The sequence below is a fragment of the Trichomonascus vanleenenianus genome (genome assembly GCF_965637985.1).
Source record: "Trichomonascus vanleenenianus strain CLIB 3782 genome assembly, contig: TRVA0_048S, whole genome shotgun sequence".
Classification (NCBI taxonomy): Eukaryota; Fungi; Ascomycota; class Dipodascomycetes; order Dipodascales; family Trichomonascaceae; genus Blastobotrys; species Blastobotrys vanleenenianus.
Window position 1 is genome coordinate 99,909 of NW_027481839.1, and position 13,477 is coordinate 113,385.

General features: G+C 47.5%; 7 protein-coding genes across 7 annotated transcripts; 5 read left to right on the top strand and 2 right to left on the bottom strand.

Moving 5' to 3' along the window:
• Positions 1 to 71: 71 nt before the first annotated feature.
• Positions 72 to 1,823, top strand: TRVA0_048S01090 (uncharacterized protein; the record flags this gene model as incomplete). The annotated part of the gene is made up of 1 exon (XM_076687031.1): positions 72 to 1,823. The coding sequence occupies one exon, from the start codon at positions 72 to 74 to the stop codon at positions 1,821 to 1,823; it is 1,752 nt and encodes a 583-aa protein (XP_076538773.1).
• Positions 1,824 to 2,227: 404 nt separating this feature from the next.
• On the top strand, positions 2,228 to 2,755 carry HYP2 (eukaryotic translation initiation factor 5A-1; the record flags this gene model as incomplete). Its single annotated transcript, XM_076687032.1, has 2 exons — positions 2,228 to 2,242; positions 2,294 to 2,755. 2 exons carry the CDS (start codon positions 2,228 to 2,230, stop codon positions 2,753 to 2,755), a joined length of 477 nt encoding a protein of 158 aa, XP_076538774.1.
• Positions 2,756 to 4,067: 1,312 nt separating this feature from the next.
• TRVA0_048S01134 (uncharacterized protein) lies at positions 4,068 to 4,946 on the bottom strand (the record flags this gene model as incomplete). The annotated part of the gene is made up of 1 exon (XM_076687033.1): positions 4,068 to 4,946. One exon carries the CDS (start codon positions 4,944 to 4,946, stop codon positions 4,068 to 4,070), a length of 879 nt encoding a protein of 292 aa, XP_076538775.1.
• A 652-nt stretch (positions 4,947 to 5,598) lies between these two features.
• Positions 5,599 to 6,614, top strand: TRVA0_048S01156 (uncharacterized protein; the record flags this gene model as incomplete). Its single annotated transcript, XM_076687034.1, has 3 exons — positions 5,599 to 5,774; positions 6,364 to 6,469; positions 6,541 to 6,614. 2 exons carry the CDS (start codon positions 5,599 to 5,601, stop codon positions 6,413 to 6,415), a joined length of 228 nt encoding a protein of 75 aa, XP_076538776.1. The 3' UTR covers positions 6,416 to 6,469; positions 6,541 to 6,614.
• Positions 6,615 to 7,296: 682 nt separating this feature from the next.
• On the top strand, positions 7,297 to 7,956 carry MCM1 (pheromone receptor transcription factor; the record flags this gene model as incomplete). Its single annotated transcript, XM_076687035.1, has 1 exon — positions 7,297 to 7,956. One exon carries the CDS (start codon positions 7,297 to 7,299, stop codon positions 7,954 to 7,956), a length of 660 nt encoding a protein of 219 aa, XP_076538777.1.
• An 879-nt stretch (positions 7,957 to 8,835) lies between these two features.
• TRVA0_048S01200 (MFS transporter) lies at positions 8,836 to 10,383 on the bottom strand (the record flags this gene model as incomplete). Its single annotated transcript, XM_076687036.1, has 1 exon — positions 8,836 to 10,383. One exon carries the CDS (start codon positions 10,381 to 10,383, stop codon positions 8,836 to 8,838), a length of 1,548 nt encoding a protein of 515 aa, XP_076538778.1.
• A 1,470-nt stretch (positions 10,384 to 11,853) lies between these two features.
• TRVA0_048S01222 (uncharacterized protein) lies at positions 11,854 to 12,822 on the top strand (the record flags this gene model as incomplete). Its single annotated transcript, XM_076687037.1, has 1 exon — positions 11,854 to 12,822. One exon carries the CDS (start codon positions 11,854 to 11,856, stop codon positions 12,820 to 12,822), a length of 969 nt encoding a protein of 322 aa, XP_076538779.1.
• Positions 12,823 to 13,477: the final 655 nt, after the last annotated feature.

Consider the following 13,477-nt stretch of genomic DNA (forward strand, 5'->3'; position numbering starts at 1 on the left):
ATCGTACTATCTGCAGAGAATAACAAGATATCGCCGGTGAATCGAAGTAATTACAAAGTATAAAGGCGACGATGGAGTACCGAAAAGTCAAAGACCGAGCAATTCTCGATTACCCAGTGGTAATTGCCTCTCTGGACACAGTGCAGTATGACCTCGCCCTCGGATGCACTGTCAAGGAAAAGAGCAGCACCCGCGAGCAGTTGAAAATTAAATTTGTCGAAGCGTTCAAACAGTCAATCGGCAAGCGTCAAATGGTGCTCACCAGAGATGGCCTGTACCAGTATCACTTCAAGCAGAAGGGGCCCAGAACGTTTGTGCCCAGTAGCCATGTGGAGCGCCTGGCCGCCGAGAAGGAGTTTGAGCTTGTAATGGATAAACGGTGGGGGTTATTTGTGCACCGGTTTGAGCATTTGAGAGATCGCGAGGCCAGTCTCTACGGATATGGGCTTTTGTTGGTGAGAAAAGCTGGCGACAAAAGGCCTATCGCGAAGCAAAATGCGCAACCGCCAAAACCTAAGGCCAAGGGCAAAGGCGTGCTGAAATTTAAGCGGTCCGAGCCTCACTTCAACGTTGTCAGTGAAGCAAAGAAGGAAAAACCGGAAGAAGAGGACGATTTATTTGAGGAAGTGCCCGTTCCTATATTGGCCAATGACAGCCGCAAACTAGAAGGCATAGTCATGCTGTTTTCGTCGCTAGTATCGCGGAGGCTGTGGCAGGATCGGCTGGCCATGGTTGTGCAAAAGCGGCCCATTGACACGGCTATGCTGGAAGTGGACATGTCGAGTCCGTTTGAAAGCAATAGCAGCAACACGAGCGGCAACAGCGATGACACTACGTTTTCACAAGAGAGTAAAAGCAGCACTGGTACGAGTGCCGATGAGGTAAAGCTGACTACGCTAATTGAGAGGCGTGACTTTTCTTCGTCACTGTGGCAGGAATTGTGGAAGTTGAACTACGGTGACCATCCTCATCGCCACCATCGTCGAGCTGGATTGCATGGAAAGCAAGTAAGCTACGACGCAGTGAATGGCTTTGAATATCCAATTAAATCTACTACCCCCATTGTGGAGACTAGTAGTTCAACGAGCCCAGGCAGTTCACCTTCTCCAATGCGTCCCTGCAGGCCTAATAATACAAGTGAATTGGAGGTATACCCTGAAAGAACGGACTCCATGCGAGTTTATCAACCTGCTAATGATTCTCCTCGATTATCTCAATTGGCTAGAAAAAGGACGATAACATTTGCTGACCCAATTGATAACAGCGGCAGTAGTCTGGACCCAAGGAATTATAGTGATGCTATTACTCGAGCTGCCGTACCTGGACAGAGCTTGTTTATCTACGATACCGCTACTGATGAACCAGTTAGTGCTATTATTGGTACTCCTGGTTTCTCTACTAGTGCTATTGGTACTGCCGTTGGTACTACTAGTGCCATTGGTACTACTAGTGCCGTTGGTACTACTAGTACTGCTGCTGGTTCTCCTACTGCTACCGGTACTACTAGCGCTACTACTGGTACTAGCAGAACTTTTGATGCTACTGGTACTAGCAGTGCTATTGGTACTACTAGTACTGGTGAAGAAAAGTCAGATAACACTACTACTAACAGCACTAAAGGCCCCCACCTACGAATGACTACAAAAATAAACCGCTACTACCGCCAAGCCGGAATCTTCATGATGAGAGAAAACAAATCCTCCTCATACAAACTATCCACCCCCGAACGATCTGTCGTGGTTGCAACAGAGCCGCCTCTCACACTTAATGAGCCATCACAGGCTGAGATTGTGACTGTTTCGCCTCGCGGGCCACAGCCGTGAAAAAAAAAAAACCTCCCCACTTGACGACAACCAAACCACCAATGAAGGCAAGTCTATTAGTAACGACCAATCATATAGCCGATTGGCATCTTCAAACATTAGCAGTAGTCTCTCAAAAAAAAATTAATAAATATACGAGCAAGTCTCCAATTGCCTGCTTTTCAACCGAACGTAGCAAATGGGTGGGGAGCGCGGCTGTCACACACACACACACCCATGTCGGTGCGTAAGTATATCACAGCACGGCGGCCCCGCCGTGTAGTCGTATTTTTGCTGTAAGCAGATGTGAGCACGGCTGTCTGGCAAAATTTTTTCCCTCGCCCCCTCCGACAAACCTTTTCATTTTTCTTCTTTTACCTTCACTTCATTCTTTTTCTTTTAATAAAAGACAAGAAAAAATAACAATGGCTGACGAAGACGTAAGTTTTTTAATTTGCAAGGATGAAAAATTGGGGACTAACGGTTGGTAGCACACTTTCGAGACCGCCAGCTCTGGCGCTTCCCTCACCTTCCCAATGCAGTGCTCTGCTCTGCGAAAGAACGGTCACGTTGTCATCAAGGGCCGACCATGCAAGATTGTCGACATGTCCACCTCCAAGACCGGTAAGCACGGTCACGCCAAGGTCCACTTGGTCGCCATTGACATCTTCACTGGCAAGAAGCTTGAGGATCTCTCTCCATCTACCCACAACATGGAGGTTCCAAACGTTCAGCGAACTGAGTTGCAGTTGATCAACATTGACGACGACTTCTTGTCTCTCATGGACAACGACGGTAACACCAAGGACGATGTAAAGATCCCAGAGGGTGAGCTCGGTGAGAAGCTCCAGTCCGACTTTGACGACGGCAAGGACCTTCTTGTTACTATCCTTACCGCCATGGGTGAGGAGGCTGCCATCTCCTACAAGGAGGCTCCAAAGGGTGCTTTCTAAGTTAATCGTATATACACGTAATATACACCCCTTTTTTCCTTGACATAATTGCGGATCTTTTAAATCTTCTGGTTTGTTGAATTGGATATCTCTAGCCGGAATTGCTATCATTATGTATCTGTTTGGCCGTTTCTTGATCTGTTAGATCAGATATCTTTTTTGGGTAATTCGTTAAATTAGATATATCTTGGGTATTTCTTGAACTGTTACATTGGGTAACTCTTTTTGGATACTGATCTGTTAATTTAGATGTATCTCTTGATTTGTTACCGGTACTGGTAATGATCTGTGCCTATTGTCATCATTTAGCAAACCTATGTTTCTACAGTGTTCATTATGTTCGGACTACCGTAACAGGTGGCCGACTTTGCAACTCTATAGCCGTATAACATTCCAATTGAAATTGCTACCCTGTATTGGTTCGACTTTGTTACACATAGGATTAACTTAAGTTAGTCAATGTACTACAATGGGTATCACAGACCCAACGGTATCACAAATACAGATGTAATGATACAGGTACCGTGCGCCCACTTAGCCCACCAAAAGTGCCACGCATGGTATGTCGTAGACTATTTCAAATCATACTATGTATGCTTTCCTTTGCCATGTTGAAGATCATTGAACAATTCTCAATTTTCAATTTTCAAGTTTAATGGTTATTCTAGTTCTATAAAGAGTCTACTCAAAGCATTGAGCTCTTAAATTAAAAATAAAAAGTAAATATATCGTAAAAAAATGTTACTGACGAGAAATGCTTTGATTTTTAGTGATGTCGTTGTTACGAATAGCAGGCATTTAACGCGATGTGTGCTGGAAAGTCGCGAATTCGTTACCGTCACGGTAATTCGGTCTCAGTGTTCTGATGCTACACTGTAGTAGTAATGGATGTTGTTCAAAAAAGTGCCAGAATAGTATATAATTTTCATTCCTTTTGGAAATATTCGACGCTTTATACAAGAAAATTTCCAATTGGATTCTTACTGTGAGGGAATTATACCAATTGCTATATTCAATTGATGGTAGTTGGACAGGGGGTTTGGGGGGCTCTGCCCCCCAACTACGGGGTCTGGGGCAGCGCCCCAGGAAGGAGAATACATTAGGATAGTAACAATTATCCAACTATCTATCAATTGGATCCTTGCTACGAGGGAATTATACCAATTGCAATTCAATTGTCAAAGTAGCAGTTGTATGGGGGGTTTGGGGGGCAGAGCCCCCCAACTACGGGGTCTGGGGCAGCGCCCCAGGAAGGAGGAGAAAAAACATTAGATTAAAAGTACATAATAATAGTTAGTGTTCCGGGAAAATGTTAACGCAGGTTGAGGAGCACGCCGGAGATGCCGGCGATGTAGGGCACTGCGCCAAGGGCGAGGGGCACGATGGAGTCGCAGTGGTAGTGGAGCACGTAGGTGAAGATGAGGCGGGCGACGGAGAAGACCAGCGGGTCGATAGAGAGCTTCGGGGTGGTTTGGGCGGTGTGACGCGTGACGCGACGCGTCGGGGACGCGTTAATTGTGAAGTTGATGTAATACGCGGCGACAAAGGGCAGCACGAGCTGGGACGCCGCGAACAGCGCCAGAGGCTGCCAGGTGAGGCGGCACGACAGGAACCGCTCGAAGTCGGGCACGTGATGCACCGTGTAGAACGTGTCGCGGAGCACCGGCACCGGGAATTCGAGCGTCTGGTCGAGCGGGACGAGCATGTGAAGCAGCACGAGGAGCTCTGCGGTCAAGTCAATGGCGAGCAGGGAAGTCTGGCTCGAGAGACGGGCGCGAATTGCGTTGGACGCGGTTCGGGCGCAGTCGAGGGACGCGTCGAGCGAGTCGGAGAGCCGCTGGCGCGCGTCGGCGACAGTCTTGGAGAGCTTGGGCTCCTCATCGTCGTCTTCTTCCTCTTCGGGCGACTCGTCAGATTCGCTTCGCGACGACTCGTCCTGTTCGGGCGAGTGTTTGTCCTCGGTGACGCGTGTCGCGACGGGAGAGGACGCGGCGACAGCCCGACGCTTCGCGGGCGAGTAGCTCGGGTTGAACACGGACGCGAAACGCGAGTCACCTTGGTAGTCCTCTCTGTTTGCGAGGACGTGTTGCGAGATGCGCTCTTCCAGGTCGAGCTTGGTGCCGTCCAGTGAGACGCCGAGCTCTGTGGCAATTCCTTGGAGATCGCCCTTCTTCAAAGCGGACAATTTCATTATTTATTTATTTTTTGGGGATTGGTCGGGCGCGTTTTAAAAAGCCACTGTGAATTATAGGTCCCCGTCAAAAAAAAAATGGTGGTTAACTACGACTGTATTATACTGTAATGTGCGATCAGTCGCAATGTCGGGGTTGTGTCAGGTCGGGGGTTGTTGTTATTTGTCTTCTTGTGGGATGAGCCATAACGTAATATTTTATGTAAGTGCGGCGAGTAGGGTTGCCGGGCCGACAAAAACAACAAACCAACAAACAACAAACAACAAGGTAATTCCCGGCGTGATGGCTTGCGTGCGCGCTTGTTGCCGGTTTGGGGCGGTCTCCCCGGACCCCGTGGCTAGAGGTGTGCTGGGAAGTACGCAGGGACATGCATGAGACTGCATATGGCATGCATAATGCGACATGGGGAATGTAGCACGGGAGGTCTTTGTGCGACTCCAGCTGTTTGTTGTGGATGAATTGAAATTGGAATTGAGTGGTACAAGCTGTTTATTCTTCCTAGCAATGTTATATAATGGTGTCGGATGGTTGCAATTGTACTACTATGACAGGTTTGTGTTGGGTCTATAGTACATAGGTTTTTTTTTTAATGGCAGGGCGTTATATATATGCACTGGGATTAATACACGGTAAATCACACTTGTTCTACGTATGCGCGTGTGGAGAGATTTCCTCTTGTTCCTTATCGGAATCAACTACACATTCTCCTCTTCTTTTCCTTTTCAAATTTTTTCATCCCTCAGATTTTTATCCTTTCAAATTTATCTTTTTTGCTTTGGTTTGCAACTTAAACCCATCTTTGTACCATCGTCTAATTTCTTAGTTAGGTAAGTTTGCTCATTTAACCTTTGTTGGCCGTCCTTTATGCACCCGGAATATTATCTTATCTAAGCGATTGAGATTCCAACACTTTCAATGGAGATACCAACACATTTCTGGAGATTCCAACATTTCAGAGAGAGATCCATGGAGATTCCAGAACTCTAGGCTGGAGATTGAAAACTGCTTATCATGACAAAATGTCATTTCTAATGTAATGCCACTGTTAATACCAGTCATATCGCTGACAAAACGTGGTGACTTTTTTTTTTCCTTTTTTTTTTCCACTGGCATACGTAATATTGCCGCTATTATACCATACCCTAAGCTGGGCAGGTGTATAAAACCCATTAATCTCCTCTGTCCCACCACACTTCAATCAATCATCAATCTCCATCGCTATACCACCAGCTACAAAGTCCTACTACTGGAATCTTAAATATCGTGGATTGTTATTTCTGGAATTTGGTCTACATATATCTTGGGTATATTTTAACCTGCATCCGATCGGATTCCAATCAAAGTTAAAAAAACCCTGGGGCTATTAAATGGCGGTGGCATCTATAACACGCTATATATACTAACACCTCTGCAAAGTCCTCTTGGTTTATTTTTTTTTCTAGTTAATACCACACAGACACACTCATAGATACAATGCTTCCAGCCGGTGTCATTCTAGTGTTTGTTATCATCTTTGTTGTTGGTAAGTTGCCTCTAAGGGGAGGATAACGATTGGTATTCTAGGGACCAATTGACTAACCAAATGCTGTGTAGCCTGCTTTTTGCTAGGCCTCTACCTCTACAAAACCATCAATGCTCGAAGGCGCCGAATGAATCCGGAGTTCTAGACTGCAAAATATCGCCGCTAATCAAATCTACGAACTTTTAGATATACTGCTTTATGTCGTTCTAACCTATTTTATAATAATAACTCTCTCGCGGTACTTGTCCTCGAGTCCCCCCAAGTACACTGGAAGGTTTTCGAGGGCCAGCCCTCGAGCTCCCGTAGTTGGGGGCTCCGCCCCCAAACCCCCCGAGCCCTTCAACAAGCTCTCCGCGTAGCGGAGCCTCCAGGGGGTTTGGGGGGACTGGTCCCCCCAAGTGTATACATTCCTCAGCCGATTCTTACATGACGTCGTGTGTCTTACCTTTTTATTTGTGATGTAAACACGCGTGCGCACGCACGTTGGGAGATTTTTTAGCGGGGGCAGGGCGCAACGCGGCGTTACCCACCCACCCCCGTCCAAACAAACCTCCCAACCCAAAATCGCCACATCTGGCGCCAGAACGACAATTTGGGAACCGAAAAGGAGAGCGTTTATTTGCCTGAAAAGGGAGAGCAAAAGCGAACCGAACAAGGCCGAGCGCAGCTAAAAAATACAAACAAAAGAGTTTGGTTTTCCTGACAGATCCAAAAAGGGAAGGCCATTTGACCGCGTAAAGCAACAGCGCGGAACTCAAGAGAGATTTTGACCAATCGAGCGCGACGCGTTTTTCCTGATTAAGGGGGGTTTTTTGCAGAGAATAACAATGTCGGACAACCTTGTCGACTCAGTGGATATGCCACAAGGGCAGCCGCAGCCGCCGCCTCCTCAGCAGAATCCCAATATCAAGCCCGAGGAGGACGAGGAGGACGATGACGAGCGCAAGACGGGGCGGGAACGCCGCAAGATTGAGATAAAGTTCATTGCCGATAAGTCGCGTAGACACATTACGTTTTCCAAGCGCAAGGCAGGCATCATGAAGAAGGCGTACGAGCTGAGCGTGCTGACGGGTACGCAGGTTCTGCTGCTGGTGGTGTCGGAGACGGGTCTGGTGTACACGTTCACTACGCCCAAGCTGCAGCCGCTGGTGACCAAGCCCGAGGGCAAGAACCTCATCCAGGCGTGCCTCAATGCGCCGGAGGAGAACGGCGACCAGCCGACCGCCGCACCCCCGCAACAGCCGCAGGCGGCTCCGCCGCCACCCCCGCCGCAGACACACCACCAGCCCCCGCCGCACGCGCCGCAGCAGCCGATGCACGAGATGCCGCCCGGCCCGCCGCACCCCATGGACGACCACGTGCAGCAGGCGCCCCCGCCCCAGCAGCCCCAGCCGCAGATGGGCAATGTGTATATGAGCCCCGAGCAGGCGGCGGCCTACAACCAGTTTCTCATGCCCAATCGGGGATACAGAGAGCCCGAACGGTGATTAATTTGTTTGGTTATTCTCTCATACTGAGAGGCAAATGGTTTTGTCTCTTTTCTCTATGAGGGGGCTATTATTTATCTATAATAATCTATTTGTTCCTGAACTAATCCAACTTTTTTTTGGTACGACGCATATAGGTACGAACGGGAGATCGAGTACTTATCTCTAGTACGTAGTACTGTAATACTGTAGTATATTGACATTTCAGATTTGGGTCTAGGCTTTCGATATTAATATTTCAGAATTGGACCCAGGCTTTCCGTAGTACCGATACCCTGTTGTGTGGCCACGGAATGGCTGAATATTTCAACAGCATTGATATGCAAAATTCATCACGAATCTTTATGTTTCTGGGTGCCTTCACGTCCAAATGATGAATGGTACTCCGTGTACGCGCATAATTAATTACCCGGTGTGCATGAACTTTTTTTGAACTCCAATGGCAAATGTCTCTCGATATGCCATGCGAAATTGAGACCAGGAGGCTATACTAGTAGTCATACACTAAGCTCAATTCAGACTTGTTTTAGGTTGTGGGAATTATCTAGGCACGTTGAATGCGATGTTATAAAAGTGATAACACACCCGCGGCTGGTTCATTAATGTATGGAACGTTATATAATTGCAGTTGCATTAACATCAGCGCATTACCCCTGAAAAACTAATTTGTAACCCCTATCTCGAAGCATCATAAATGCACTGATCGTCCAATCATACATAGATTAAACGCTCTACGGCAATGATCCTCCGCGAAGCGGAGCTACGGGAGCTCGAGGGCTGGCCCTCGAATATATTCGACACTCCAAGTGGCCTTTGGCAGTTGTATGTGTGTTTTTATTTCAGTATAGAGAAGGTAGTCCGAAGACTGATGCAAAATTTCTATTTAATTTCATTACCATCGTCATCTTTGTCAGTGATATATCGCGATTGAATAGCACCAACCAACGCTAGTGCGGCGAGACACCACCATGGCAACTGGATGTAGCCCATTGACTGACCGGCGGTCATCAAAAGACCCCAAATAATCGGCCCAATTGCTCGAGCGAACGCAGAAGCCACAATTACACACCCATTGACAACACCAAGGTGTCGTGTGTGCCGCGGCGCCCGGTTCGCCAAAAGCAACATAGACGGATGCGAGAGCGAGTTCGTCAGCGTTCGGAAAAACAGATTGAAAAGCAGAATCGAGTCCTGGATGAACTTGGGCTGGCCATTGAGCAGCACAAAGTACGGCACCGCGAAGTACACGATTGGAAATAGCACAATCCACGTCCTGTAAATGGTTAGAGTTCCAAAGTGCGCATCTATCCACGGGAAGACGAACACCATGATGAAAATACCGACAAAGCCTTGCGAGGAAAGAAGGTTACCCACTTCCTCAGCAGATTTGCCCATGCCACCAGCTAGCTTGAATGGGAAGTGGGACTCCTCAGGCGCAGAGGAAAAGAATACCGGAAGCAACTCCTCGTACACACAGGCATGCAGGGCGATGAACCCGGCCGAGAAGAGGATATTGATAACAGAGGGACTCAGCACAGCACCCCAAGACTCGTCGACTTCCTCCACCTTGGAAGATGGCGGCGAATCGTGACATAGCGTCTGCTGCGAGAAAATCGAATCCTCGGACTCCTGCCGTAGCAATGGCTCGTTCTCTGCGTCCTTGGACTTCTTTGGCTCATGACTCTTGAGACGCAAAAGCCTTCGTACAGAGGAGGAGACCTTCCGCGTGATGGCGAGCCCCGGATCGTAGTCGTGTTTTCGCAGCTCGTGCGTTTCCTTGAGGAAAAAGAAGCAGTTGAAAAGGCCCAACAATAACACGCTCGACACAACGAGATTGGGCAGAAGGAATGGGTACTTAGAGAAGATCTTGTGGGAATCACTGCCTGGCTCGAACCATTCTGGATGGTGGGCTACTGGTTGTTCGAGATAGCCACCAACCATGGGCCCAATGACGCAGCCGATCTGCCACAGCAGGGGCATGATGGAGAAGGCGACCGCCTGATGCTCTCTTTTTTGGGCGATCTCGCCGAGCAGGGTTCGGATGACGCCGACATTGCCATTGAGAAGACCGGCAAGACACCGGGCGAATAGCGCAGTGTAAAAGTTAGTAGAGAGGCCGAACGTGAACATTGAGATGGTAGCGCCAGTCAAGCCGATAAGGATGATTGGCTTCCGTCCGTACTTGTCGCTCAATCGTCCCCAGAGGATACCAGTGAAGCACTGGCACAATGCAAAGGCGCCGCTGATGTATCCCGCATAGCGGGCGATTTGATGTTCAGGGCAGATTTCAAATGATTTCACCATAAAGTAGATGTATGGGAAGAGAGAAGTGAAGGAGATCGGTTCGGCGAACCGCATAGCTGCGACAACCAACAGCTGTCCCCAGGGCATGCCCTTGAAAGATGACTTTGCTAGCCGTGATTTCATGATCTTCCTTTTTTTTCGTTTTCTACTCTTTACAAGCGATATGAGATAAATAAACACTTATAACCTGTAAAAAGATAATGCTCTATGAAAACCGATAAAGCTCTCTAAAGATGACAAAAACGGAATCGATAATACTTTTTTCAAAAAAAAAAGCTGTTAGAGTGTGTGCACTCTTAACGATTTATATTAGCTATAGTTTCCCGGGGGGTCTTTTTTTTTTAAGAAAAATATTAACGTTATCGAGGCAGGTTCCAACCGGAGAGGGCCCAGGTTGATCAGATCCACTTCCTGTAAACCACTTCCTCTCTCCCTCCCGGATCTCTAGCTGTTTAAATAATTTTCACCTCTGACTCAGTAGGCGAAAAATCCGTTTGGAAAGTACGGGATAATATGCATCTTTCATGGTGAACCATTCTACGCACTCCGAGATCAGCTTGCAGGTCCCTCCAACTCGCAGTCTAGCCGGATGATTTACCCAAAATCCCGCAAGCCCACCGGCCAGCTATCTTTTGACTAATAGCAAATTTGCATCACGATACTATCTACTATAACTATACATATGTTTTAGTCACCAGATCTAATACCAGTGCTTTGATCTTTGCCCCTGGAGATATGTGTCATCTCTAAATTTTTTTGATCAAACATGTCTTGGTGGTGTATTCGGCACAACTTGATGAAAGTTCCGTACGGAAAATGCTACGTTAAACACTTCTGCCGTCTGGCGGGGGTTGGTGCCTGCTATCTTGCATTTGAGCATTTCTTCCCCCCCGCAAACCGCCTTTTACATTGTCCTATGCTGTAGTAGCACTCGTGCTCGCCCCTCTCGACGTACTTTGTAAGGACTATCTTTGCTACATTAATCGAGAATATGTGCGGGATCATATGGGGGTCAAGCCTCCTTCTGTGGGGGAGATATGGCTGGTGCTAAAACGTCAAATGAATATACATATCATTACATTTACCGGAGGACTAATGATTGTCCGCACATACCAGCAGATCTTTGCATCCAGCCCTATCCCCACGATCCGGACTTTCTGCCGGCAGCTATCTATGGCCATTCACATCACTGGATCAGCAATCCATGATCCCCAGCTGACATACGGAACCCTGCCGCTCAATTAAGAATATTTTGTTCGGAGTTTCGACTTTGCTCCGCTGTGCAATTCACCCTTTGGCCCGGTGAAATCCATTTACTCACCTGCAATGAAGCATATTCGGCCCGAATGGCGCAATTTACCGTCGCCCTGCAAATCGCCATTTTTTTTTTTGTTTCTCGTTTTTGTTTTTGTTGCGCGCGCGAGGTGTTGGGACTATTGAGTGTCTCAAACTACAACGATGTGTCGTGCGCGCTATTGGGAGAAAAGAACGCGTCGTCCATTTATCGTAAAATGAACCTTCACCGTTTTTCGCAATTGAAGCTGACCGTGTTTCCAAGGAACAATGCCACCTCGGGGGAAGAGACAATCGAGTATGGGCACGTCCATTGAGCCGCTGGATGTGGACGCGTATGTTCCCGGAGCCATTGTGCTCGCTAAGGTCAAGGGTTACCCTGATTGGCCCAGCATGCTCATGGACATGAAAGACGTTCCAGAGGACGTGCTCGCGTACAAGCCCAAGATGCTGAGGGCAGATCAGAAAAAGATCCTCAAGCCTGGGGACGATGGCGAGCTTGTGGCGGTACGGTTCTTTTCCGAGCCGTCCCACTCGTGGAATGTCAAGTCGGAGCTCAAGATTCTCACCCCACAAGATGCGAGGGAATGGCTCGACATTAACAGTAAGAAGAAGCAGCGGAATAAGTCCCTGGCACTGGCATATGAAATTGCTGCCTCTCCGCCATCGTACGACGACTTTGTCATGGGCGGGGAGGACGAAGCGGCTCCAGAGGAAGGTGAAGAGGAGAATGTAGTGGACATAGAGAGCGAAGAAGAACAAGAGGAAGAGGAAGAGGAAGAAAATGAAGAACAAGACAATGAAGACGAAGAAGAGGAGGAGGAGGAGGACGTAGAAGAGCGGGAAGAAGACAATGGAAGGGCTGGTTCTGAGAACATTGAGATGAAGGACAAGTCCGCAGCTAAATCATTAAAGAGGAAGGCAAACGAACAGATAATGCCTACCTCTAAGCAATTGGGCCAAACTCTCGCATACCATGAGCGGGTTTGCCGCTACGCTAGGCACCACATCCAGCGATTTTTGCTTGAAAAGCCGCAAGCGGAGAAGATGCCCGATATCCATCGTATTTTCAACCGGCTGGAGGACATACCAGACCTTAATATGGAGCTAGTTCAGAAGTACCGGCTGCCCAAGGTACTGAGGCATGTCCTGCGCAAGAACGATATTCCGCGTGAACAGGAATTCAGGTTCCACCAGCGTGCAAGCGCTATCATGGAGAGGTGGGCTCAATTGGGCAATACTGGCAATGGACATTCCAGGGCACGATAATTTAATGTAAAACTTGTTACAGTGTAGTGTATTTATTATGTTATCCTTTTTTTTACTTTCATGCGGCACATTTGGTCGAAAAAACGTATTTTCAAACCTAGGAGCTCATTTACCGGGTCGTAGCTACTGTTTCCGTGCTTACCAGGAGAAATAAGTCCCTATGAACATTCAATTCATCTGTAACCCACCCTTCCGATAGCCTTTCATCACCGAAGAGCCTTGAGGAGTCACGCTACATATCTTTTTTTACATTGAATGCATTTCGGTAGTGCATAACACTCGTTGACCTATTGTAAGATCTATTATCTATATCATATTATTTAAACAATTGGGAATAGATACCAGATTATCTGTCGCGTGATGTATTGTAATAGAATCATTCCATCATGCCCATTTCAATGGACTTAGATCAATTCCTGATCTGCTTTCCTTTTTCACAGAATTCACAACCCAGTAACCCAATATTTTTAAAAAGGCCGCCGGTCATTGCCAGTGCAGTGGAGGTCATTAGATAATTTAATTACCTAGAAGGGCTGTTTTTTTTCCCCTCGGGGGTGTCCAATCCCCACGGCACAAAAAGAACAGTGGGGCCCAATTGATATGATGTTACCAGCGGTTCTTTTTTTTTGAAGATATAAAAAAAAAATATTTAGTC